At 42.0% G+C, this 21,966-nt stretch overlaps 2 protein-coding genes across 6 annotated transcripts in view; both read left to right on the forward strand.

Moving 5' to 3' along the window:
- The first annotated feature begins 3,909 nt into the window (after positions 1 to 3,909).
- Positions 3,910 to 8,069, forward strand: LOC123994523 (52 kDa repressor of the inhibitor of the protein kinase-like). The gene is made up of 5 exons (XM_046297215.1): positions 3,910 to 4,154; positions 4,659 to 4,779; positions 5,258 to 5,365; positions 5,483 to 5,519; positions 5,727 to 8,069. Exons 1-5 carry the CDS (start codon positions 4,066 to 4,068, stop codon positions 7,610 to 7,612), a joined length of 2,241 nt encoding a protein of 746 aa, XP_046153171.1. The 5' UTR covers positions 3,910 to 4,065; the 3' UTR covers positions 7,613 to 8,069.
- A 1,066-nt stretch (positions 8,070 to 9,135) lies between these two features.
- si:dkey-250d21.1 overlaps positions 9,136 to 21,966 on the forward strand; it is a 29,617-nt gene continuing 16,786 nt past the window's right edge. For 4 of the 5 annotated variants that reach the window (XM_046322770.1, XM_046322780.1, XM_046322787.1 and 1 more), the window contains exon 1: positions 18,563 to 18,854. In XM_046322770.1, coding sequence (XP_046178726.1) covers positions 18,754 to 18,854 — 101 coding nt within the window. In that variant the 5' untranslated portion in view covers positions 18,563 to 18,753. Of the gene's footprint in view, positions 9,787 to 18,562; positions 18,855 to 21,966 lie in introns of those variants that run through there. The other variant, XM_046322803.1, reaches the window with a different exon arrangement.

Raw genomic sequence — 21,966 nt, forward strand, 5'->3', positions numbered from 1 at the left:
ATAATTGTCATGATTAACGCCGTCTTAAATAAAATTGTATTTGACAAATGTTTCCGAATACAACCGGTGTAGTAGACCTTACAGTGAAATGCTTACTTTACAAGCCCTTAACCAACACTGCAGTTAAGAAAAATAAGTGTTTACTATATGAACTGAAGAGCAACAATGAAGAGCAACAAAATAACAATAACGATGCCCTATAAAGGGGGTACTGGTACAGTGTAAAAGTGTGGGGGTTAGTTGAGGTAATATGTAGGTAGGTAGGTAAATTGACTATGCATTGATAATAAACAGTGAGGGGGGATCAATGCAAATAGTCCAGGTAGACATTTGGTTAGCTTTTCAGGAGTCTTATGGCTTGGGGATAGAAGCTGTTAAGAAACCTTTTGGACCTAGACTAGGCCCTCCGGTACAGCTTGCCGTTCGGATGGAGAGAGAACAGTCTATGATTAGGGTGCCTGGAGTTTTTGGCAATTTTTAGGGCCTTCCTCTGACACTGGTATAGAGGTCCTGGATGGCAGGAATCTTGGCTCCGGTGATGTATTGGGCCATACGTACTACTCTCTGTAGTGCCTTGCGGTCTGAGGCCGAGCAGTTGCCATACCAGGCGGTGATGCAACCAGTCAGGATGCTTTTGATGGTGCAGCTGTAGACCGTTTTGAGGATCTGGGGACCCACACCAAATCTTTTCAGTCTCCTGACGGGGAATAGGCGTTGTTGTGCCCTCTTTCCAACTGTCTTGGTGTGTTTGGACCATGACAGTTCGTTGGTAGTTGTGGACACTAAGGAACTTGAAGCTCTCAACCTGCTCCATTACAGCCCCATCGATGAGAATATGGGTGTTTGCACGGCCCTTTTCCTGAAGTCCACGATCATCTCCTCCCTGATCACGTTGAGGGAGAGCTTATTATCCTGGCACCACACTGCCAGGTCTCTGATCTCCCTATAGGCTGTCTCATTGTCAGTGATCAGGCCTACCACTGTTGTGCCGTCGGCAAACTTGATGGTGTTTGAGTCGTGCTTGGCCATACAGTCATGGGTGAACATGGAGTACAAGAGGGGGCTGAGCACGCACTCCTGAGGGGCCACTGTGTTGAGGATCACCATGGCAGATGTTGTTACCAACCCTTACCACCTGGGGGTGGCCCGTCAGGAAGTCCAGTTGCGATATGCAAATTGGTGTAGGTCTCGGGTTTCTGGGGGTAATGATGTTGATGTGAGCCATGATCAGCCTTTCAAAGCATTTCATGACTACAGACTTGAGTGCTACAGGTCAGTAGTTATTTAGGCAGGTTACATTGGTGTTCTTGGGCACAGGGACTATGGTGATCTGCTTGAAACATGTTGGTATTACAGACTCGGTCAGGGACGGGTTAAAAATGTCAGTGAAGGCACTTGCCAGTTGGTCAGTGCATGCTCGGAGTACGCATCGTGGTAGTCCGTCTGGCCCCGGAGAGCGTGATCCCACAGTTGTCTCGAACAGCTGGTGCTCTCATGCATGCTTCAGTGTTGCTTGCCTCGAAGTGTGCATAGAAGTAATTTAGCTCGTCTGGTAGCCTCGTGTCACTGGGCAGGTCACGGCGGTGTTTTTCCCTTAGTAGTCCATAATAGTTTGCAAGCCCTGCCACATCAGATGAGTGTCAGAGCCGGTGTAGTAAAATTCAAACTTAGCCCTGTAATGCCTGTTTGATGGTTCGTTGGAGGGCATAGATGGATTAGATTCCTGCTCCTTGAATGTGGCAGCTCTACCCTTTAGCTCAGTGTGGATGTTGCCTGTAATCCATGGCTTCTGGTTGGGGTATGTACATACAGTCACTGTTAGGGCGACATCATCGATGCACGTATTGAAGGCAGTGAGTGACTAAGGTGGTGTACTCAATCCCATCAGAAGAATCCCGGAACATATTCCAGTCTGTGCTTGCAAAACAGTCCTGTAGTTTAGGATCTGCGTCGTCTGACCACTTCCGTATTGAGCGAGTCACTGGTACTTCCTGCTTTAGTTTTTGTTTGTAAGCAGGAATCAGGTCGGGAGAGCTTTGTACACGTCTCTGTGTGTGGAGTAAAGGTGGTCTAGAGTTTTTTTTTCTCTGGTTGCACACGTAACAGGCTGGTAGAAAACAGATTTAAGTTTCCCTGCATTTAAGTCCCCGGCCACTAGGAGCGCCGTCTCTGGATGAGCATTTTCTTGTTTGGAGGCAGCTGTTCTATCTTGCCGATGCAAGGAAAACCCAACCAGCCGAATGTTATCCATGTCGTCGTTCAGCCATGACTGTGAAACATAAGATATTACAGTTTTTAATGTCCCGCTGGTAGGATAGTCTTGATCGGAGCTCATCCAGTTTATTATCCAATGATTGCACGTTGGCTAATAGGACTGGTGGTAGAGGCGGGTTAACAGCTCGCTGTTGGATTCTTACAATGCACCCTGACCTACGACCCCTATATCTCTGTCTCTTCTTCATGCGAATGACGGGGATTAGGCCTTGTCTGGTGTCTGAAGTAAATCCTTTGTGTCCACTCGTTAAAGAAAAAAACTTTGTCCTGTACGAGGAAGCCCACCTCTCACTACCATATTTCCTCCCCTCACTAGTGAGAGAAGTTCGAACGAGATAGATTTTGTCAAATATTCTGCACATTTTCTCATCGATGAAACATTTGATCTCAATAGAGTTTTCTGTTCCCAAAACTATAATATGTTAAGAACAGAGTGGACTATGATTTGTAAACTTTAACCATTGCATAAGTTTTGAAAAATTGCATTGTTTAGAAAGAGTGCAAATGCACACTTCACAGAGTAGGCGTTCCCTAACGGAAATATTAATATAAATTGTAATTATTTTTGCCTCTATGGCCTATTTATTGGCTACCTCCCTACTCTTCTACATTTGCACACACTGTACATAGATTTTTCTTTTATTTTGTGTTATTGACTGTACTTTTGTTTATGCGTAACTCTGTGTTGTTTTTCTCGCACTGCTTTGCTTTATCTTGGCCAGGTCGCAGTTGTAAATGAGAACTTTTTCTCAACTGGCCTATCTGGTTAAATAAAGGTGAAATAAAAAAAATTGCCAGCACGCACATAAAGAAATGTTATGTAGTCTAACACGCTTCCTCCATGCAGTAGATGGCGCTAACACGTTTAATTCGGAAAGGTTTGACATTTTCGTTTTTTGGCTGACATTGGCTGTCTTTTTTATTTTATTCATAACTAATCAATACAAAAAGTACATGGGGGAACACATTTATAATTCTAACAGCTTTTTTTGTTGCCAGAGTCTTTAAATTGTCTTAAAATATAGTTCCATTTATTTTTGCAAGGTAATAAAATGTGGTGTTTTGCTTGTCAATTTACATTTGTGAATATAACATTTGGCCAAAATAATAATGAAATGAATTACATAAAATTGTTTCAACTTATTTCTACCATAAGTAAAGAATCCAAGCAGCACATTTCTCTGTAATAGTGTAAAATCTTCATAAATGTATTCAATTGTAAATCTCCTGATGTCTTGCCACAGATTCCTTACATGGATACAATGCCAAAAAAGATGCAACACTGTTTCTGGGTGGTCATTACAAAAGGTACAATTTAAAAAACTTTTTTTTTACTTCTTCATATAGTGGTTGGCAGGATGATATATTTATTAATAATTTTAAAAGAAAGTTCCTTCATTTTGTTAATAAGTACCTATGTGTGTGGCAACATCCAATTTTTTTTCTAAAAGACATTATCAATAAAACCATTCCAGTAAGGCATGACATAAGGTATAGTTGAAACAAGGTTCGTGTTTCTCTGTTGTTGAGAGGACTCCCTAACCAATTGAAGTTGACATTTAAAACGGTTAAGGCATCCCAACGATCCCAAATAGCGTTCAATATTGTGACAGACATGCGCACTGGGATGTGACGTTAGCAAAGCATTGTGGGAAGATGGATTTTCGCGCGTCAGGTTGCTTCCTCCAGAACTCAAGGCCACGCAGTGCGCTCGTCTATTCTTTAGTAATTTCAGGGTAAATTGAATATTCAAAATTACTTTTGAAAAGCAGCATATTAGCAAAACGAACCATGTCGAACTTTTGCGCAGCACCGAATTGCACCACAAGAAGCAATGAGTCAGCATCGCCATTATTCAGGTTTCCAAGCGACACTGAAAGGTATAGTACCAATCTGACTAAGTCGTGGTTCATTGCTTGACATTACGTAATGTACTGTTTTTTAATTGCACGGAAAGGTAGCCTAACGTTAGCTATCAGCCAGAGATGTGCTTCGAGTAGTATCTCGCCTATTAGTTAGTTTTGCTGCATGCTTGCAGAGATAATTGCATAAGCTAGCCTTTTGAGTTTTGTAAATCAGTAGGTCTTATTTTTAACACCAGAAAGCTAGCTTACTAGAGATGGCTTTCGGAATAACACAATATTTATACCATTGTCGTCTATGGTAGTCATCACAGGAGGTTGGTGTTACCTTAACTGGGGAGCACGGGCTCATGGTAATGACTGGAGCGGAATGGGTGTAATGGTATCAAATACATACATTTGATGCCATTCCATTTGCTTCGTTCCAGCCATTTATGAGCCGTCCTCCCCTCACTATTCTCCACTATGTTCAGTGATAGTTAATTGTATACATTTTAATTTTGTTTTGTTTGTCTTGCACAGATGCAAGCAGTGGGTGGACAACTGCCATTGCAAGGATCTTGAAGATAAAACACCTGACCAGCTAAACAGACACTACAGACTTTGTGTTAACCACTTTGAACCATCCATGATTTGTAAAGCAGTAAGTGATGTTGATGCTCGAGCTTAATGTTTCTTTGGCCTAACTGAAGCATATAAAGGTGCAACATGGAGAAATTGCACTGCCATTTTCTGGTGGCTAAAATTCTAATAGTATCATTTCAGTTTGAAACAAACAAGCAATGGAAGTGTAGAGGATCATTGTACCATCTAAACCGCTGTGAAATATATTTTCAATAACCAAAATATTGTATTTTAAGTTTGAAGTTGGTGTACAAAACTGAAAGTAAAAGATGCAAAGCTTAAAAGGAAGCATATAAATATATCACATAGAACTGACCTACTTCTTAGACTTGCTTTCAATGAGATATAAATGTTAATCAATGTGAATTTTGTCATCACCCAAAAAGTTATATGTAGCTTTAACATTTGAAATGGATGTAGTTGAACAGAGATGTGCACACCAGTGCTACATACCCATCAAATAGGTTATGTTAATCTCTTATCTTTCATATTTTCAGAGTCCTTACAGGACAAAGCTGAAGGATAATGCCACACCAACCATCTTTGACTTAACAAGCCACCCCAATAATCCACAATGTAGGCAACGCAAGAGGATTAAAGAGCTGGTATGGGTTTCTTCTCCATTTACCAAATCACAAGTGAAATATTCAGTGTATTTCTTACCATTTTTAAAGGCTTCTTCTAACAGCTTGGTATTGACGGTTTCTCTCTTTCTATTGTAGAGTCAAGCTGAAGCAGGACGAATGAAAGAGAGGAAAAGTAAGTTGTGCATCCAATTTACGTTGAACAGTTTATTTGTTGAGGCTGTTTTAAAATGTAATATGATAAAAATCAAGGTTTAAATTTAATGACCAGCAATGAAGGCTGTCTTTCTCTCTTCATCATAAGACGATGCATGATCACAGGACCCACAAGCAAAAAGTTACGTTAATTCTCTTTTCCCAATATTGATTTGTTTGTCTATAGAGGACTCGGCGGACCAGTCAAAAACTAACACAAATTATGCGGAAGATGACCCTGAGACAAACGACACCACCCAGCTGACCTCTAAGGAGAAGGAGCATAGAGAATACCTCAAATCACTATTTGAAGTTATTGTAGTATTGGGCAAACAAAACATACCTCTGAATAGACATACTAAGGAGGTGCAGGAGGACAAGTGCCTTGCTCCGAGCAACTTCAAGGCATTGTTGGAGTACCGAATGAATGCTGGTGGTGACGATGCTCTTAGGAAAAGGTTTGAGATGAGTGCTATGAACGCAGAGTGCTGCACCTTCACCCAGCAGATGCAGATGATGGAGGTCTGTGAGAGTTGCATCCGTGAGGAGCTCTTACGGGAAGTCCGAGAGGTTCGCTTCTTCTCATTAGTCACTGATGATGTGGTTGAAATCTCTGGCGAGAGCCACCTCCCCATGTTCTTGCGTTTTTTGGACCAGGCCAACTGCTTGCGGGAGGATTTTGTGGGATTCCTTCCATTTGAGGGAGAAGATGAGACCCTGATGGAGAGGCTGCTGACTGAGGTGACAAAGAAGTGGGGTTTAAATATGGACTACTGTAGAGGGCAGGCCCACTTCAGCTCCGGTGTGCATTCTAGCAAAATAAAAGCCATTGCAACCAAACTCACAGAGATGTACCCCACAGCAGTGTACACACCAAGATCCACCTGTGCCTTAAATGCCTCACTGGCAAGTGGAGTGGCTTTGACAGGCGTTCAGATTGTCATGTCTACTTTCAAGAAGATTGAGTCTTTTTTCAATGAAGCTTCTTCACTGCAATTGGAGTTGGAGAATGCCATCTCCATTTTCTACCAGGGTAATGAAGAGAAGGCCAATGATCTGAAAGAGGCCTGCCGTACCAACTGGACAGTGAGACATGATGCATTTGAGGTAGCAGTCGATGTCCTGGAATCTCTTCTGCTCTGCATGGATAGTGTTCACGACAATGAAGATCTGAGGTGGAGTGACCAAGTCACAAATGATGCCTTGGAGATATCAGAGGCTCTGGCTGATTTTGAGTTTGTTGCAACATTGGTTGTGCTGAAAAACACCCTGTCATTCACAAGAGCCTTTGGCAAGAACTTGCAAGGGCCAACGATGGATGTCTACTTTGCTGCCAACAGCTTGACCGCTGTGTTGCACTCACTGAACGAGGTCTCTGACAACATTGATGTATACCATGAGTTCTGGTTTGAAGAGGCTGTTAACTTAGCCGCTGCACTGGAAATCCCGGTCAAGGTTCCCAGGCTCTACTTGAGAAAGCACCACGCAGAATCTGGAACAGAGATCCAGCCTGAGAGCTACTTTAAAGAACACCTGACCGCCCCGGTGGTGAGCCACGTCATCAATGAACTGAACGACCTCTTCTCTGAAAACCACCTCAACGCCCTGAGATGTCTGACGCTCGTCCCTGCTGTCATGGGGCAGTTGAAGTTCAACACTTCTGAGGAGAACAACGTGGAGATGTACAGGAATGACCTTCCCAATGCAGACACTCTCCCCACTGAGCTGCACTGCTGGAGGGTGAAGTGGAAGCACAGGGGCAAGGTGACCCTGCCCTCCACCGTCCATGAGACGCTGCAGCTGGCTGAAGTGAAGTTCTTCCCCAACGTGCTTGCCTTCTTGAGGGTGCTCTGCAACCTGCCAGTCCTGAGCCTTGATGTTGATGGCGATGCTTCTCGTAAACGCTTTCAGATGTACCTGGAGAACACACCTGACAAACACAGGTCCAAGAGTCTGGCGTTTCTGAACATACATAATAATGCCAGACATGACCTGGATATCATGGTTGATAGTTACATTAAGATGTACCCTGAAAATGAAAGTCATGAGCAAGTATGCCAGCTTGTTGACTAAATTACTTATTCTTTTATGTTAGTAAGTAGTCTGTCCGTAGCATTTGTGACCTGAGCTTACCTATCACCTATTGGATGTTTGATATGTTTAAACCACTTATTATAGCTGTATATGTTTACCAATGCAAATATCTACATTTTTTGTTGTTGGGGAAAATCAATCATTAGTTTTAAACTGCAAAAAGTATGTGGACACCTGCTTGTCGAACTTCGCATTCCAATATCATGGGTATTAATATGGATGGTGAAGCGTAATTCATCACTCCAGAGAACGCGCATCCACTGCTCCGGAGTCTAATGACGCTGAGTTTTACCTCTCCAGCCGACGCTTAGCATTGCGCATGGTGATCTTAGGCTTGTGTGCGGCTGCTCGGCCATGGAAACTCATTTCATTAAGCTCATTACGAACAGTTATTGTGCTGAACATTGCTTCCTGAGGCAGTTTGGAACTCGGTAGTCGGTAGTGAGTGTTGCAACTGAGAACAGACGATTTTTACACACTTCAGCACTCGGTGGTTCCGTTCTGTGAGCTTGTGTGGCCTACCACTTTGCGGCTGAGCTGTTGTTGCTCCCAGACGTTTCCACTTCACAATAACAGCACTTACAGTTGACCGAGGCAGCTCTAGGAGGGCAGAAATTTGATGAGCTGACTTGTTGAAGGTGGTGTCCTATGACTGCCATATTGAAAGTCACTGAGCTCTTCAGTAAGGCAATTCTACTGCCTATGTTTGTCTATTGAGGTTGTGTGGCAGTGTGCTCGGATTTTATACACCTGTCAGCAACAGGTGTTGCATAAATGGCCACATCCACTAATTTGAAGGGGTGTCCACATACTTCTGTGTACAGCAGAATTCATACCCTTAGACTTGTTCCACATTTTGAATAAAAAAAATGGGTGAAAAATATACATTTATTCCTTCTACAATACCCCATAGTGTAAATACGTTTTTAAAGTGTTAGCACGTTTAAAAATGAAATGCATTAATATCTCATTTGTATAAGTATTCACACTAGTGGTGCACAATGTATCGGTGAACATATTGGAATCGGCTGATATTAGCTAAAAATGTCAAAGCTGATGTGCATAACTATATAACGTAGGTACACGATGCCATGTAAAAACGTTGCGCTATACGTGCAACACAGCATTCCTAAACTAGCTCACAATGTCTGCTGTGGATCGAGCAATCATTTGAAAGAGTAAAAAAAATGTCAGCGAGACAACTCAAAGGCGAAATCCATTAAAGCCAAGATAATGGAATTCATTCCCTTTGACAATCAATTGTTCTCTGTCGTGGGTGATATTGGCTTTCGCGACTGGTCGAGCGCTACCAAGTGCACTATTTTTCAGATGTTTCCCTACCAGAGTTGCACAGTAATGGCGTCACTGCTATTAGCTTCAGGACATGCATACTATGGAACGCCGTTTGGGTCTGCGTGTCAAAAAAGATAGTATCACTGTCAAAGCTGTACAAAAAAATCTGCATACACCGGCCACGAACGATGTGTTTACATTACCGCGTTGGTAATAAAGCATAATTTGTTCGACCGCAATTACAACCAGCCTGAAAACAATGACCAGTAGAACCTGCAGTCATTTATATTATTCTTAGCAATGATTTAGGAATCCTTGTGAGTAAGTATTAACTAGGTTGCCACTTTTTGTTCGGCTATTGAAATTGAACTTCTGTTAATGAAAATAAATAGCTAGTCGGCAACATAACCCTGTTGCGCAAAGCTAACGTAATAAGCAGCCAGCTAGCTTCATCTGGCTAGTGAGGCTCGACCGCAACGGGTTATGTGTTGTGAAGCTAGCCACAATAAGGATTGGGAACAATAGTGGAATTTTCGGTTTGCCTTCAAAATAAGTGTCATTGACAGTAATACACATTTAATTATGCCATTTTTATTTTGAAGGCTAACCGCAAAGTCCACTATTGTGACCAGCTTCACATAAATGGGTCTGACCACCATGAATCAAAAACTGTCTTATAATTAGGGTTATTTTTGATTACACCTACTACTATACAGTTAGCTAGCTAACTATAGCTACTGAAACGGATGTTGTGTGATTTGACATCTTTTTTTGACATGCAAAGACCGAAATGGCATTCCATTGAAACATAGAAATCCTGGTTGAGAATGGAACGACTGAACAACGAAACAGCACAGCAAGTAAGTGAAGTAAATAGGTTTTGGTTATGTTTTACTGGTAATTGCCTCACACCCCTGAGTCAATACTTTTTAGAAGCACCTTTTGGCAGCTATTACAGCTGTGCCACTCTGGGTAAGTCTCTAAAGCTTTGTTCACACTGCAAGCCGTAATGCTCAAATCATTTTTGTTTTTCAAATCCGTTTTGGACTACAGTTACAAGTGATCAAATCTGAGTTATTTATGTGTGTTCAGACAGCAGTCAATTGCTGCCACTGCTATGCTAGTTGTCATAATACCGCGGTGGTGTAGGCTGATTGGTGTTCCCTATCACAACAATGCCTGCCATGGTCATTTCCCAATTGCCTTGAATGTTCAAAATCATAGAAAAGTGATCTTAAATTTAAAGCCTCAAAGAATAGGATGATTCAACTTTAAAAATGAATCCAAGCTAGGTAGGTGTTTTGGTTTCTAGCTCATTCAATACTTTTGTTTGTAAACAATTAGCAAGCTAGTTGGCAACCACATGTCCTTATCAAACTGTCAACGGAGTAGCTAGCAAGAAGGTATGCCGAATAACAGTCAACCGCTTAAGGGCAAATCAGATTTGTATCTGACCTCCTTCATAGGTGGTTTGAAATGTAGCTTGAAATATCAGATTCCATGTGCTTTTTGGCTGTTCAGACTGCAGGACAAATAACATAATTGGATATGCAAATAAAATAGGATTTCAGTCACTTCAAACTGCCAATGTGAACATGACTTGAGCTTTCCACACCTGGACTGTGCAACATTTCCCCATTTGATTATTTGGCAACATCTTCAAACACCTTCAAATTGGTTGTTGATCATTGCTAGACAACCAACTGTAACTCTCTTCTTGGTAAGCAACTCCAGTGTAGATTTATTTAACTAGGCAAGTCCGTAATGAACAAATTCTTATTACAATGACGGCCAAACCCGGGTGACGCTGGGCGAATTGTGCGCTGCCCTATGGGACTCCCAATCGCGGCCGGATGTGATAGTCTAGGTACTGAGATGCAGTGCCTTAAACCGCTGCGCCACTCGGGAGCCTATTGTTTAGAGCGTTGGACTAGTAACTGAAAGGTTGCAAGATCGAATCCCCGAGCTGACAAAGTAAAAAGAAAATGGTCGTTCTGCCACTGAACAAGGCCGTCATTGAAAATAATAATTTGTTCTTAACTGACTTGCCTAGTTAAATAAAGATGTAAATTCTGTTTTTGCTCTAGGATTTTGCCTGTGCTCAGCTCCATTCTGGTTCTTTATCCTGAAAAACTCCCCAGTCCTTAACGATTACAAGCATACCCATAACATGATGCAGCCATCACTGCTTGAAAATATGGAAAGTGGTACTGTTTTTTTTGTATTGGATTTGTCCCAAACAACTTTTTGTCCTGAAAAGTGTTTATTGCTTTGCTGCATTTTTTTTCTTCAGAATTACTTGTTGCAAGCAGGATGCATGTTTTGGAATATTTCTATTCTGTACAGTCTAACTTTTCACTCGTCAATTGGGTTAGTATTGTGGAACTACAATGTTGATCCATCTTCAATTTTCTCCTATCACAACCAATAAACTAACTTTATTACAGTCACCATTGGCTTCATGGTGAAGTCGCTGAGGGCTTCCCTTCCTCTACAGCAACTGATTTAGGAAGGATGCAGGTATATTTTGTTGTGACTGGGTGTATTGATACACCATCCAGTGTAATTAATAACTTCACCATGCTCAAAGGGATATTCAATCTCTGCTTTATTTTTACCCATCTACCAATATGTACCCTTCTTATCGAGCCATTGGGAAACCTCCCTGGTCTTTGGTTGAATCTGTTTGAAATTCACTCATCGACTGAGGGACCTTTACAGTTATCTATGTGTGGGGAACTGAGACGAGGTAGTCATTCAAAAATCATGTTGAACACTAATGTTACACACAGTCCATGCAACTTATGTGACATGTTAAGCACATTTTTACTCCTGAATTGATTTAGGCTTGCCATTACAAAGGGGTTGAATACTTACTGAGTCAAGACATTTCAGCTTTTCACTTTGAATTAATATGTCATTCCAAGAAACAATGTCATACTCGTTTGAACCAGACAGTAGATGGCCTTCACGTAGAGACAGAGGGTCGCTGTTTCGCTCGCTCGGATGCTTTCTCCTGTGAGATACATTGTCTCTTGCAAATTGAAGGAAAATGAATAAACACAGACAAAATGTAATGGTATTTTTAAAACATTTTTGGGAAGCCTGGTTTCTCTTGGTGTCCATGAATACATGCCACTGAATTTATGTATAGGTAATTTATGTGACTGGAAATGTAAACTGTCTCGTTCCCAGTAGACACTTACACCTTTGGCCGACTTATCAAAATGCGTAGGGAATATGTAGTTTGGAGTGTTTACACATTGCAAGACATCAGAATAGCATGTTGATGCTTGTCAGACATAAACCATTTTAAAATGTAGACATTTATAAATACATCTGCAAGATGTCTTGCCAATTGGCAAACTCCATACTACATTTTAGGCTTATGTTTAGATGTACAGTTTCTGCAATCTGTGTTGAAGTGCTCACTCTTGTAAAACCAATTTGAAAGAAATACAGTTGATGTAAATTGTATTAATTTTGTAAAAATTATCGTTAGAAATGAAAAAAAAAAGTTTTTGATTCAGTCTAATGAGAATTGCAATTGTCATTCATTTGATAATTACACCATTTTATTTGGGTTACCTGTTTGGGTGATAGCATTATATCTGAAATAAATGGAAGGTTTTTCCTCATTGACTTTGGTCACACGAAGACAATATAATCCCTGTCTAATTATAACCAGATGTATTTTTGTCAACCACGGAGTTTTCAAACCTTTTCCATAGGCTCTTTGGTACAACAATTAACTCCTCTAGTCATGTAACGTGAGAAGTAGGTAGTACATTTCGTAGCCTTGTGGTATTCCGATATCACCTACTCGGTTGTCATAACTGTATTTTTGAAAATTCAGGATATCAAAATACATTTGACATTACAGTACTCTACTGCATACATAGAGGGAAAATATGCAGATATACACTTTTTATAAGATTCAGAAATCAATGAAGATTGACTAGAGAGTAAGGCTGCAACCGGAAGTGACTTTTCGTAGCAGGTTAGGAGAGCATTTTAGCTAACCGTAGCCTAAATAAGAAGTCTTCTAACCTGCCACGTTAATTATCCTCATCGATACTAAAAGGTCTCTTCCGGTCGTAGCTGTCCCCCTATTTGTCAGTACCATTGAGGTAAAGTGAGAACGGTCAGAACCCTCAATGCCCCATTCAAGCGGTGTGTTGATTTTCGTTTTCCAAATGTCTTCATCCTAATTAGAGTAGCTTGACTTCCGGTTTACAGAATTTGCCTTAATGCTATGCGTATGATATTACATTTTTTTGCATAGCACATGACGTTAAAATTATGTAAACTAATTAGGGGGGACAAATCAAAACTAAAAAGTACTACTTTTTTTATATATAAGAAAGTAGTAAATCTGCCAGCCCTGGTCTTAGGCATGCCAACACACACACACATATATATACTCCTGACTGACATTGTTTGTCATATTTACATTCTTAATTCCATTATTTTGCTTTTAGATTAGTGTGAATTTTTAGATACTACTGCACTGTTGGAGCAAGCATTTCGTGACACCTGCAATAACAGCTGCTAAATATGTGTATGGACCAATACAATTTTATTTTATTTGGCCCTCCTGCCCCTACGAGAGGGCAACTCTTCTCTGTCTTGGCACCCCATTGGTGGAACCAGCTTCCCCTGAAGTTAGGACAGCAGAGTCCCTGCCAATCTTCTGAAAACATTCAAAACCCTACCTCCCTAGAGTATATTTAATAATCACACAGCACCCCTCACCCCCATTAAAAAGAAGGGGCTTTCTTGATTTTTTTTTCTCACCTTTTATTTAACCAGGTAGGCTAGTTGAGAACAAGTTCTCATTTGCAACTGCAACCTGGCCAAGATAAAGCATAGCAGTGTGAACAGACAACACAGAGTTACACATGGAGTAAACAATTAACAAGTCAATAACACAGTAGAAAAAAAAGAGTCTATATACATTGTGTGCAAAAGGCATGAGGAGGTAGGTGAATAATTACAATTTTGCAGATTAACACTGGAGTGATAAATGATCAGATGGTTATGTACAGGTAGAGATATTGGTGTGCAAAAGAGCAGAAAAGTAAATAAATATAAACAGTATGGGGAAGAGGTAGGTAAAATTGGGTGGGCTGTTTACCGATAGACTATGTACAGCTGCGGCGATCGGTTAGCTGCTCAGATAGCAGATGTTTGATGTTTGTGAGGGAGATAAAAGTCTCCAACTTCAGCGATTTTTGCAATTCGTTCCAGTCACAGGCAGCAGAGAACTGGAACGAAAGGTGGCCAAATGAGGTGTTGGCTTTAGGGGTGATCAGTGAGATACACCTGCTGGAGTGCGTGCTACGGGTGGGTGTTGCCATCGTGACCAGTGAACTGAGATAAGGCGGAGCTTTACCTAGCATGGACTTGTAGATGACCTGGAGCCAGTGGGTCTGGCGACGAATATGTAGCGAAGGCCAGCCGACTAGAGCATACAGGTTGCAGTGGTATAAGGAGCTTTAGTAACAAAACGGATGGCACTGTGATAAACTGCATCCAGTTTGCTGAGTAGAGTGAACATTCATGCTTGTTCATTGTCACAGGCCATACACACTACCCTCTGTATTTGTTTTCACCTTCGTTTAACCAGGTAGGCCAGTTGAGAATAAGTTCTCAATTACAACTGAGTAGTATTGACAGTAATGGCAGCTTTCTCACTTGCCTTCTCCGGGTCCTGATGAGGCATCTGGCTCTTTGTCCTCTGTACATGCGTCGCTTCACTTTGCAAATAACGTCGACGTTGGCCCTGTCAGGTGTTTGGAGAATGTCCTGTGCGTCCTCCTTGCTGTAGAAAAAAATATTTGTCTAATTCGAGGTGAGTGATCCTGATATACAGGAGCTTTTTTTTTGCCGTAAGATACGGTTGCAGAAACATTATGTACACTCCCTCCTCCTCACATAATAGCACAATTGGTTGGGCGCACAATTGGTTGGCCACAGACCTGGATAGTATCACAGAACTCTGCAGGCTATCTCTGCAGTAGATTGCAACTCCGCCCCCTTTGGCAGTTCTGTCTTGTCTGAAAATGTTATAGTTGGGGGTGGAAATTTCAGGATTTTGTTGGCCTTCCTAAGCCAGGATTCAGGGTTGGCAGAGTGTGCTAAAGCAGTGAATAAAACCAACTTAGGGAGGAGGATTCTAATGTTAACATGCATGAAACCAAGGCTTTTACGGTTACAGAAGTCAGCAAATGAGAGCGCCTGGTGAATGGGAGTGGAGCTAGGCGCTGCAGGGCCTGGATTAACCTACATCACCAGAGGATCAGACAAGGAGACGAGGAATAGGATAATGGTACGGCTAAAGGCTATAAGAACTAGCCATCTAGTGTGTTCTGAACAGAGCGTAAAAGTAGCATGTTTTTGGGTGTGGAAGAATAGATTCAAGGCATAATGTACAAACAAGGGACTGGTAGGATTTGAATACAGTGGAGGTAAACCTAGGCATTGAGTGACGATGAGAGAGGTTTTGTCTCTAGTGGCACTATTTAAGCCAGGTGTGGTCACCACATGTGGGGGAGGTGGAAAAAAAGGGGGTAGGTAAGGCATATTGAGCAGGGCTGGAGGCTCTACAGTGAAATAAGACCCTAATCAAGAACCAAAACAGCAACGGACAAGGCATATTGACATTAGGGAGAGGCATCCATAGCCAAGTGATCATGGAGACCAATGAGTAGCTAGGCGAGCTGGATACACAGCGATTCAGACAACTAGCAGGCCGGGGATAGAAGAAAGGCCTTAGAGGGATGTCGCAACATTAGTCTGTTGTAGCCCCCTCGGACAGTTACATCGCCAGACCAGTCGTGATGGATCGGCAGGGCTCTGTGTAGGCAGTAAAAGGGTCCAGGCCAATTGGCAAAACAGGTATTGTAGCCCAAGAAATTGGCTGACGGTCCTCTTAAGCTAAAAGTCTGATATGCTCTCGACAGCTAGCGGACCGCAGCTAGGCGACTATGGGATGGGCCTTCAGGGGATGCTGTGACGGAGGGGCCTGTTGAAACCTCCTCGGTGGATTACGTCGGTAGACCAGTCGTGTTGGATCGGTGGGTCTCCGTGTCGGCAGTAAAAGGGGTCCAGGCCAATTAGCAAAATAGGTATTGTAGCCCAAGGGGTGGCTTATGGACCTCTTCAGCTAGCTGGGAGATGGGCCTAGCATGAGGCTAGTTCCAGGCTAACTCTTTATTGCTTTCGAGACAGAGACATTAGCCAGGAGTTGCCACTCGGATAGCAGGTGGCTAGCTGCGATTATCCAGGTGAAAAGGTTCAGAGCTTGACGTAGGAATCCGGAGACATGGATATTTAGTGGAGAAATAGCAGTCCTGTATGGTCTGGGTTGAATCGCGCTGTGCAGACTGGCAGGAGTTGACCGGGCTAAGGTTAGCTGATGACCGCTAGCAGTGGCGAACTGACTTCCAGCTAGTTTGCTAGCTTCTGTTGGGGGTTCTGGTTCATGTTAATTGACAGTCCAGCAGGCATTGGCTGTGCAGCCGAGTGATCATAGGGTCCAATGATCCACTAGATGAAACGTGGATCAGTTCGGTAGTCGTTTACTACGTTGAACGAGCGGGAGACAGGGCGTTTAGGGAGCTAGCAGGCCGGGGCTAGCAGATGGATCATCACCAAACATCCACGACGCAGAGGCCGGTTGAGAGCACATTGGCCGAGTTACATCAGCAGACCAGTCGTGATAGATCGGTGGGGCTCCGTGTCGATAAAGGGTGCAGGCCAATAGGCAAGAGAAGTGTTGTAGTTGGTGTATTTCGTTTGCTAGTCGGGAGATGGGCCTAGCTCGTGGGCTAACTGGTGCATGCTTCTGGACAAGGGCGTTAGCCACAATAGCTCCTCAGTAGCAACTAGCTAGCTATGAAGATCCAGTGTAATGTTTCAGAGCTTGCGACAGGAATCCAGTGATGTAGTGGAAAAGAGCAGTCCGATATACTCATGGCTGGTATCGCGCTGTACAGACTGGCAGGTATTTTCCGGGCTATCCAGGCTAAAGCGGCAGGAGTCTGAGCTAAAGGTAAAGACCGCTAGCAGAGGCTAACAATAACTACATATCTAGTAGCTAATTAGCTAGCCAGCTTCCTGATGGAGGTTCCAGTTATAAGGTCTAAAAAATTTTTTTGCTGATCTATCACATTGGGTGAGGCGGGTTGCAGCAATGTATATTTATTTTGAAAATGGAAAAAGAGATTGAAATGTTTACAAAAAAAACGAAAAAGACAATATTTACATGGGACAAAAACAAACACGTTTTACTGCTGCGCCATCTTGGATTATACTATAGCGCCATCTTGGATTATACTATAGCGCCTTACGATCGGATGCCGAGCAGTTGCCATACCAGTCGGTGATGCAACCAGTGCTCTCGATGGTGCAGCTGTAGAACGTTTTGAGGATCTGTTGACCCATGCCAAATCTTTTCAGTCTCCTGAGGGGGGAAAAGGTGTTGTCATGCTCTCTTCAAGATTGTCTTGGTGTTTTTGGACCATGATAGTTTGTTGGTGATGTGGACACCAAGGAACTTGAAACTCTCGACCTGCTCCACTACAGCATGTTAATGGGGACCTGTTCAGCCCTCCTTTGACTGTAGTCCACAATCATCTCCTTTGTCTTGCTCACATTGAGAGAGAGGATGTTGTCCTGGCACCACACTGTCAGTTCTCAGACCCTCTCCCTATAGGGTGTCTCATTGTTGTCGCTGATCAGGCCTACCACTGTTTTCGTCAGCGAACTTAATGATGGTGTTGGAGTCGTGCTAGGCTACGCAGTTGTGGGTGAACAGGGACTACATGAGGGGACTAAACACCCTTAGTGGTGCGTGCTGAGGATCAGCGAGTTGTCTACCCTTACCACCTGAGGGTGGCCCTTCAGGAAGTCCAGGATCCAGTTGCAGAGGGAGGTGTTTAGTCCCAGGGTCCCTAGCTTAGTGGTGAGCTTTGTGGGCACTATGGTGTTGAATTCTGAGCTGTAGTCAATGAACAGTATTCTCACATAGGTGTTCCTTTTGTTCATGTGGGAAAGGGCAGTGTGGAGTGCGATTGATATTGTGTCATCTGTGGATCTGTTTGGGCGGTATGCGAATTGGAGTGGGTCTAGGGTTTCCGGGATGATCGTGTGTTGTGAGCCATGACCAGCCTTTCAAAGCACTTCATAGCTACCGATGAGAGTGCTACGGGGCAGCAGTCATTTAGGCAGGTTACCTTCTTATTTTTTGTTATACATATCCAGCAACACTCCATATTATTCAGAGCCCCATATATAGATTTTACAGTCCCCACTGAGTACTCCCCAACCCACCTTTACATAGGCACACACTTTTTTTTATTCTCTAAAAGCCTATTTGTAATGTATGCACAATTTGCTTTGGGAGCATATATTTGACCTTGGAACATGTTTTAAAACACACATTTAATGCAAATGTCACTTAAATATGAACAAATAATCATTATTAATGTTAAGATTATTAGTTTTTATTCAACTTAATAAATACATATTAATGATATTTTTCTGTTACGACGTAGAGAACTTTGATTTGGAACGTTTTCGAAATTCCGTGACCCGGAAGTACTTTTCTCGTGTGGCTGACAAGACTGATGTTCTTCCTGATTTATGAACACACAGGCGACTAACTACACCACGCAACAAATCAACTTTTTTCCGGAATTAAATAATGAACTTAGCTACAAAGTTAATTTCAAGACGTTGTGCTAATATTGAGCTAAAGATTAAAAACGGGTGGATTTCTGATTAATTTCACGATGCAAGACTTCTGAACGACCAGTGAGTGCATGGATCCCAAAATGCCCAAGCGCTGTGCCGCACCAAATTGTAATATCTACACAGATAAATCAGACGTCCCCTTTTTCAGATTCCCTTTGGACCCGGAGGGGTAAGTTATGTTAAATAGTTTCCAATCCCTTATTAACTCTAGCTACTTTTAAAGTTATCTTTGTATTCCTCATTGGCATTGAAACAGTACGGAGTCAGCTAGCTAGCTAACCTAGCTTGTGCTAGCGTTGATGGTAATAGTTCATGTCAAAGATGGAACTAGCCAATTAGCTTGCTAAAAGGCTACATTCTGGTTGAGGAATCGGATGCAGTATTATTTATCAAAGGATCCATGAAAAGTCTGTTTTAGTGGGATGGTAGTCTCTGTTGAGCCCACAAAGTTATGAAAACTTTAATCTGACAACTTCCTCTTGCAATTGTGTAAATAACACAATTGGCTAGCAGACCATCTGGCTTGATGTAGCTAGCAGGTAATAACAACCTCCTCATGTTGATTATGGTCCAAATATGCTGTGAGGTTCATGAATATAAATCGGGTATAGACCAAAGTATAGACCAGGCCCTTGGGTAAAAAAACAACAAAACAATTCAGTCGGGTTCTCAATTTAGAATAGTAGCAAGTTAGAATATTAGTATACACAAGGTGCAATTTAGAACTTTGGTTGTGCGTCATCTATTATATTCTTGTTACGTTCACTGATGGTCACTCAATTAGACCATGTCAGCTAACATTTTTAAGATTGGTAAATTAGTCTAGCAGCCAGCTACCGGAACTTTGTAATCATAGTTGAAATACCGGCCGGGGTGCCCCCATTGGATTTTGTTAGTCAGTCTCACTCAGATTTAATATTGAAAACTGCAGACGTTTCTCTCCACCCTTTGGCAAAATGTGTAGCATTGCAGGAAATTCGCTGTAAAACATTTATTTTTATGTCCCTCCGTGCACCCTCTGTGACTTATGACGATTTTAATCCACTTAACCCCAGCATTTATCCGTCATTGTAAAGCCATAGTTATTTTGTTGATTTGACAGTCATTTCTCAAGATTATTATTTATCTATTGTGATTTGCGTTTCCATCTGTCCCTCAATTTAAGGTCAACCCTGTTATGTGAACTGAACTCATTTTAATATGGTGAAACTATTCCTTTTAAAATATATTTTTCAAAAGAAACATTGAACATCTAATTGTCAAATCATAGCATAAAAGAAAAGAGTTCTACTCTTTTTGGCAATTTGAGGTTTTCTGGTGGATAACTAACCCTGTTAGTTTTACCCATAGATAGTCAGACTATAATTTTTTTTATTAATCTTTTTTTGTGAAGCATGCTTTCAATTGCAACTCACTGTTGCACACCACTTCCATTCCCCATCTCAAAATTGGGGATTTATGGGTGATTTTAAGATGAAACCTGTTACTTAATAGGCACTGACTATAGTATTTATTTTTGTACAAGTTGGGGAAGACCAGTTTTTATGATGTTGAACATGTTAAGGCATTAAACTGCTAAAGCCTCCATTATACCAACATTACAGTGCCTTCAGAAAGTATTCATACCCCTTGACTTATTCCACATTTTGTTACAGCTGGATTTAAAAATTGATTAAAAAAAATATATATCTCACCCATCTACACACAATACCCCATAATGACAAAGTGGATTTTAAAAAATAAAAATAATTATGCAACTGTTTTGAAAATGAAATAGACATAAGTATTCACAGCTCTGAGTCAATACATGTTACAATCACCTTTCGCAGAGATTCGTTTTTTTTGTCTTTCTGGGTAAGTCTCTAAGAGCTTTGCACACCTGGATTGTACAATATTTGCACATTATTCTTTTCAAAATTCTGCAAGATCATTGCTAGACAATTTTCTGTTCTTGACATATATTTTCAAGCCGATTTAAGTCAACTGTAACTCGGCCACTCATGATAATTCATTGTATTCTTGTTGAGCAACTCGTGTAGATTCGACCTTGTGTTTTAGGTTATTGTCCCGCTGAAAAGTGAATTAATCTCCCAGTGCCTGGTGGAAAGCACACTGAACCAGGTTTTCCTCTAGGATTTTGCCTGCGTTTAGCTTAATTCGGTTTCGTTTTTATTCTGAAATACTCCCCAATCCTTAGCGATTACAAGCATACTCATAACATGATGCAGCCACCACTATGCTTGAAAATACAGAGAGAGGTACTCAGTAATGTGTTTAATTGGATTTACACCAACTGTAACACTTTGTATTCAGGACAGTTAATTTCTTTGCCACATATTTTTCATTATTACTTTAGTGCCTTGTTGCAAACAGGTTGCATGTTTTTGGAATCTTTGTATTCTGTTCAGGCTTTCTTCTTCTCACTTTGTCAATATGGTTAGTATTGTGGAGTAACTACAATGTTGTTGATTAATCCTCTTACAAATATACAAAGTTAAATCTAGAATTGGCTTCCTATTTCGCAATAAAGCATCTTTCACTCATGCTGCCAAACATACCCTTGTAAAACTGACCATCCTACCAATCCTCGACTTTGGCGATGTCATTTACAAAATAGCCTCCAATACCCTACTCAACAAATTGGATGCAGTCTATCACAGTGCAATCCGTTTTGTCACCAAAGCCCCATATACTACCCACCATTGCGACCTGTACGCTCTCGTTGGCTGGCCCTCGCTTCATACTCGTCGCCAAACCCACTGGCTCCATGTCATCTACAAAAACCTGCTAGGTAAAGTCCCCCCTTATCTCAGCTCGCTGGTCACTATAGCATCTCCCACCTGTAGCACACGCTCCAGCAGGTACATTACATCATTTACATTTAAGTCATTTAGCAGACGCTCTTATCCAGAGCGACTTACAAATTGGTGCATTCACCTTATGACATCCAGTGGGACAGTCACTTAACAATAGTGCATCTAAAACTTAGGGGGGGTGGGGTGAGAGGGATTACTTAACCTATCCTAGGTATTCCTTAAAGAGGTGGGGTTTCAGGTGTCTCCGGAAGGTGGTGATTGACTCCGCTGTCCTGGCGTCGTGAGGGAGTTTGTTCCACCATTGGGGGGCCAGGGCAGCGAACAGTTTTGACTGGGCTGAGCGGGAGCTGTACTTCCTCAGTGGTAGGGAGGCGAGCAGGCCAGAGGTGGATGAACGCAGTGCCCTTGTTTGGGTGTAGGGCCTGATCAGAGCCTGGAGGTACTGAGGTGCCGTTCCCCTCACAG

This window comes from Oncorhynchus gorbuscha, linkage group LG02 (assembly GCF_021184085.1).
Source record: "Oncorhynchus gorbuscha isolate QuinsamMale2020 ecotype Even-year linkage group LG02, OgorEven_v1.0, whole genome shotgun sequence".
Classification (NCBI taxonomy): Eukaryota; Metazoa; Chordata; class Actinopteri; order Salmoniformes; family Salmonidae; genus Oncorhynchus; species Oncorhynchus gorbuscha.

Coding starts and splice junctions, on each gene's coding strand:
- LOC123994523 (XM_046297215.1), top strand. CDS start 4,066: ATGTCGAACTTTTGCGCAGCACCGAATTGCACCACAAGAAGCAATGAG. Junction 5,366..5,482: donor GCAAGAGGATTAAAGAGCTG/GTATGGGTTTCT, acceptor TTTCTATTGTAG/AGTCAAGCTGAAGCAGGACG. Junction 5,520..5,726: donor ACGAATGAAAGAGAGGAAAA/GTAAGTTGTGCA, acceptor GTTTGTCTATAG/AGGACTCGGCGGACCAGTCA.